General features: G+C 42.4%; 1 protein-coding gene across 1 annotated transcript; it reads right to left on the reverse strand.

Annotated features, from left to right (window-relative positions):
- Nucleotides 1-1,345: 1,345 nt before the first annotated feature.
- twy (twitchy) lies at nucleotides 1,346-4,408 on the reverse strand. Its single transcript, XM_065223375.1, has 2 exons — nucleotides 2,393-4,408; nucleotides 1,346-2,338 (listed from the first exon to the last, which is right to left on the reverse strand). Exons 1-2 carry the CDS (start codon nucleotides 4,406-4,408, stop codon nucleotides 1,346-1,348), a joined length of 3,009 nt encoding a protein of 1,002 aa, XP_065079447.1.
- Between the last annotated feature and the right edge of the window lie 802 nt (nucleotides 4,409-5,210).

The raw sequence follows: 5,210 nt of genomic DNA on the forward strand, positions 1-5,210 counted from the left end.
GTGGGCAAGGTGGATCTACCAAGTAGAAGGTAATCTGCGGACCCTTCGTAGACTACGAGGCGAAGTGTGTCCATGGATTGAGTAGAGTGGAGACGACTTTTTCGGCCATCAGAGGACAACAAGGCCATAGCCTGATTGATAAGGTAAGTAAGTATACACTCGTCAACCCCACATTCCCCCTATGGTGTCTACGTGTCTTATGAGAAGTCCCTAATATAATATAATAATAAGTAGTACATAGCTCAGCCCCCTACTTAATAAATCGTTACTGTGCCTGATAACTCTTCCAAAGTATTTCTTGAAATCAGCGAAGTCCTCGATCGACGACTTGTGTTACGTATTGATTCTTTCTCCGCAGCATGTTAGCCGCCATAAATCCACCAACCAACCGATATGACACTTAATTCTGACTTATGCCCGAAAATCGTAAACGGCCGATTTAAATGTGCAGTGATCCGAACTGTTTTTTTTTTTTTTTTTTTTTTGATGTTTTGAACTAGTTAAAAATAATTTGTTCGGAATAGGTCGGACACGAACCAATCTTTTGCATGCGGGCTCATGGGTTAGTTAAATATTTTCCGCGAACACGGAGCCAGATGTTAGTAGTGTGCTTTGGTCAGAATTTTTAATGTTTTTGCTATGGTCATTCATGTCGGTTTGTCGGTGATAAATCTATGGTCGGAATCAAACTGATTAAGGACAATCTCCTTTACTGCCGCTCTTCGCATGTCCGTCGCATAGCGAAAATCAGCAAGGCGACAAAATCCCATTTAAAGATTGAGCCTAAACTGATTTCATTGAAGGTAATTTCTGTTGTTTTCACTGATTCTGTTGAAATGTGAACAATGCAATAAGGGCCCATTTAAATATTATGTAACGTAAGAGGGGGTGGGGAAGTCTGGAAATGTGATAACCATGTATGAAAAGTGCATCCACTTTTTTGCATTACATAATATTTGAACGAACCCTAACTTATTTTAACGTATATTTCTTCCAATGAGTATAACTGATTCGAAACATTATATGCGATTTTCTCATATGTAACTTTTTTAGAACATGGCACAGATATGCGTAGAACGACAGTAAAGGTCAATAATAATCAATGATGAAAAAAAAATCAAATTGCAGAGCAGACAAATAATTGACACAAAAACTGGGTTCATTATTATGTAGACAAATAGGGCACGGATAAAACAAAGTTTGCAAGGAAAAGATATATAAATAACCAAAAACAAGCACATTGAATCAGAGGTCGACGATAATGGTTGACTGTTTATCGGATTAAATAAGAATCAGATTGAATGATGGAAAATTAACAATCTATGGTCTCTCAAATCTCACTACACTACTTATCATAACCACCGAAAAAGTTCTGCGACTTTAGCGCGTCAAACTTTAGCACCAACAAATCCGTATCGATCGTCCCGTCTTCATTCTCGGCAATGTTTGGCACAAGATTCGTAGCTCCCACCATCACGTCATCTTCTTCCACCCGATTTCTTTCCAAGAAGCTCTGCAGCTGCCTTTCCACGTCTCCATCGAAAAATTGATCCAGTTTCCCGAGGTCCCGGTGCTGCATTTCAAAGAAGTTTGCCTCCAGCTTCCGATCATCTGCCACCGACTCGGTGTTGTTTACAGCCGTCAAATACTCACCCATCTCCTGCGATCGATCTCCGATCTTGCACAGACTACACCGCGTCGTTTGCATTCGCTTTCGTATCGTTTGCAACTCCAGTCGTTCCTTGCTGAACGCAATCTTTTCCTTCGACAGGCGATCTTCGCGTTCGGAAATCTCCCGAAACTGTCGCTGCACGAGCTGTATCTTCAACTGAAGATTCTGCTCCGCCCGCTTGATGCCCTTGAAAGCATTCTCGGCATTCAGTTCCTTCATTTTGGCACTACTAATGGCAGTTTCCAGTTCGCTTGATTTGGTTCGTAATTGACTTTCCTGGTTGATCAGCTCCCGTCGCTTAGTTTCAAACTGTCGTTGGAGTTGTAATAGGCGTTCCCGTTCTACATCCGCTTGCTTGGCGGCATCTTCCGCAACCTTTATGGCCGCATCGATCTCCGCTCGCGAGAGGTCCAATTGGTCCTTTTTCTGAATCTTGGAAAGGGTTTCAATTTTGACTTTTTCTTCCAGAAGCAGTTGTCTTTCGTCTTGGATTTTCTGTACCAACCGCGAGTGATCTTCTAGCTGAATTTGTTTGAGCTCTTCAATGCGCTTTTCATCGCGTATGATTCTCTCTCGGGCAAATTCTTTCTCTTTTTCGAAAGCTTGCTTCTCACAATCGAGCTTGACCATTTTCTGCTGATAGGTCCAATGTTCTTCGGAAGATGTCTGAAAATAAAAGTAATGATAAGACGTTGCAAATGAAGAATTGGCATCAGTTACCTTCGATAGCTCAGTGAGCTTTCCCTCCAACATTTCAACCAGATTGAGCAATCGCACTTTTTCCGTTTCGGCTGCGTCCTTTGATCGCTCGAGCATTCTTTGCTGATCCTCCAACTGTTTTTCCCTAGCCTTTAGTTGAATGTCTTTCTCCTTCTGTGTAAACTCCATCTGCTCTTGAAGTGTATCTCGTAGCTGCTGAAGATCTCCGGAGGCATTTTCCAGATAGTTGGATGCATTCTTCAGCATATTCATGTAGGATTGATTATCCTGAACCACGGAAAATTCCAGCATCTTCGATTCGCGAATATTGTTAATCATTTCTCTGTGCTCACTCTTCAGGTTCTTCAAGCTTTCATCGTAGTTCGACTTCAGCTTCTGCACAGTTATACCATGACTGTCTTCCATTTCTTGCACCTGCTTGTTGTGTGCAGCAATCAGCTGCTGCTTTTCGTCTTCCAATTTTCCCAACTTTTCCTGGTAAAAGTCTTCCAAGCTCTTATTCTCGATTTTCATCCTAGACTCCATTATCTTCAGACTCTCCTCCAAGAATCCCATCTGTTTTCTGTAGCTCTGTTCCAATAATGTGACTTCCTGTTCGTGATTAGCAGTTATGTTGGATATTAGATCTTCCATGCGAAGCTTTTCCAGCTCCAATCGCTTAAGATCTGACTGTAGCTCAACTTTTTTCAGAGCATCATCTTCTTCGTTGGTACCCGCATTCGTTCCTCCCGCCCTTTTTGCAGATCCAACCCGTTCTATCTTGAGTGGCGTAATGTGCGGTGGTTGTGTCATCATAACCTGAATATTGGTGTTGATGCGTTCTTGTTGCTTCGAAATTACCTCCTCCAACACATTATGTCGCTGAATCTGTTTCTGCAACAGATCGTTGAATTGCGACTCTTGTTTTTGCAGAATAGCTTGCTGTTTATGTTGCATTCCCAAGAGAGCTTGCTCCTGACTTCTCATTTGGTTGGCAACCATCAGTTGGAATTCCTGCTGTTGCATGGTGTTAAGAGCACTTTGAGTTTCACTATTTAGCAACTCCATGGTTTGTGCACCCGTTGCGATATCCGGTTTCAACATGGTCGTCAACGAAACTGGCACAGATTGCACTACAGGAACTGCTTGAACGGTTTGAACAGGAGCCACAACAGAAGGCGGAGGAACGGGAGTTGCCGGCTTGATAGTTTCCACAGGCTTGGGAGTTTCGGGCTCAATCTTTGGAATAGGGATTGGTTCCGGGTCATTTGATGTACTATCATCGTTCAAGCCCAACCAATCCGCGCTTTTCTTGCTCGCTTTATCTGCCTTCTTCGATTCCAGTGGACTTGAAAACAATCCAAGAGGATCGTGCAGAGCCGTGGAAGATTTCCTTCTTGCACTCCGGCGTGATGCACCACCTCCGCTAGGAGCATAGCCTCCCATTATGGTACTCTCGGTTTGCAAATTTTCCGACGTCTCCGTCGATTGCCTCGAAATCGATTTGGTACCAGCAGTCTCATCCTTACCAACCCCCAAGGATTGCTTATTTTTGCTTTGCTTGGAGATTATGTCCTTACTTGAAGTTATTATTGGTCCTCCGAGAATATCATCCAGTATGTTTGATTTAGATTTTGGTTTCTTCGGGTCGAACCCTAAATCAGACAGGACATCACTATCATCGAAGGTAATCTCCTTCCTTTGAGCCGTCGATTCGGCTTTCTTTACTGGAGTACTTGTTTTCCTCGTCTGAAAGCTGGTCAAACTCGAAGGTTGACCGGAAATCGGCGGTTTCGAGAAGTCCAACGAGACAGGAGCTTCTTTTTCGGCCGTGATAGCCGCAACAGGTTTCGGAGGTTCCGCTTTGGGAGCGTCCGATTTGATACCGAACAAATCTTCCATTTTGGACTGTTTTACTTCCGGTTTGCTACTTGTGGTAGATTTTTTCGATTTCTTACCGGTGTCATTGCCGAACAAGCTATCGTTGCTTCCGTCACTCAGAAGACCCTCCAATGGGTCATCCAAATCAAAGTTCATCGCACTGGTTTATGATATTTATTGAAATCGAATTGAAATCTAAGAAAAACATACGAGTTTACAAGTAGGTAGATACAAAAACTGGTAAACAATGCTGTTTTAGGGTTGCGTATCCATAGCAACCGGAAGATAACATGTTTTGCCTGCGCATTAGTTTATGCGCAGCACGTGCTAGTTTATGGCATTCATGCAGTACGCGCGCTATGTAGCAGTACTGCGTTTGCAGCGCCACAGAAAGCCAGCGGTTGATGGCATAAGTTCATCTTGCCATAAAAAAAATATAATATAAAGCTACACGGCCGATGGGATCACCTTAAAATTGAGTTGAATTCGACTCAATTTAGCGAAGTATGCATTTCAGGATCAACAATAGAAAAGGGCCCATCAGCATTTGTAAACAAACCGTTCCAAAGCCCATTCCTCACAAATCGAAAGCTGCCCACACAAATCAACACCATCATCGTGTAGGTGGAAGTTCCCCCTATCCGTTGTTGATCCAGATCTGCTCATTAACGTGAATAAAATGATTTCACTGAAAACGAAACTATTTCAGAGAGTGAGTCACTTTTACTCAGTAAATATTATGGAGAAATTCCTAAAGGCTTAGCTTAGAAAATACCAAACTAAATCGGTTATGTATTTATTTATTTCGTCAAGCATAGTAGACTACGTTTATAATGTTTTACTTACATGCTATGCATTATTTCTTTTTCTCTACTAAGATTTTTATTTGATTTTTGGACATAGTGATGTCATAAACAGGTGCATCATTGGCGTTGACGGCGACTCTGTAGCTCTTTAC

Source organism: Ochlerotatus camptorhynchus, unplaced genomic scaffold (genome assembly GCF_037179485.1).
Source record: "Ochlerotatus camptorhynchus isolate MF236.1 unplaced genomic scaffold, CSIRO-AGI_Acam_v1.1 ptg000192l, whole genome shotgun sequence".
In the NCBI taxonomy this organism is placed as follows: domain Eukaryota; kingdom Metazoa; phylum Arthropoda; class Insecta; order Diptera; family Culicidae; genus Ochlerotatus; species Ochlerotatus camptorhynchus.

Excerpts from the sequence above, each read along its gene's own strand:
- twy (XM_065223375.1), bottom strand. The coding sequence starts at position 4,408 with ATGAACTTTGATTTGGATGACCCATTGGAGGGTCTTCTGAGTGACGGA. Across the intron at positions 2,339-2,392 it reads AGCTCACTGAGCTATCGAAG|ACATCTTCCGAAGAACATTG; the intron begins GTAACTGATGCC and ends TTTTATTTTCAG.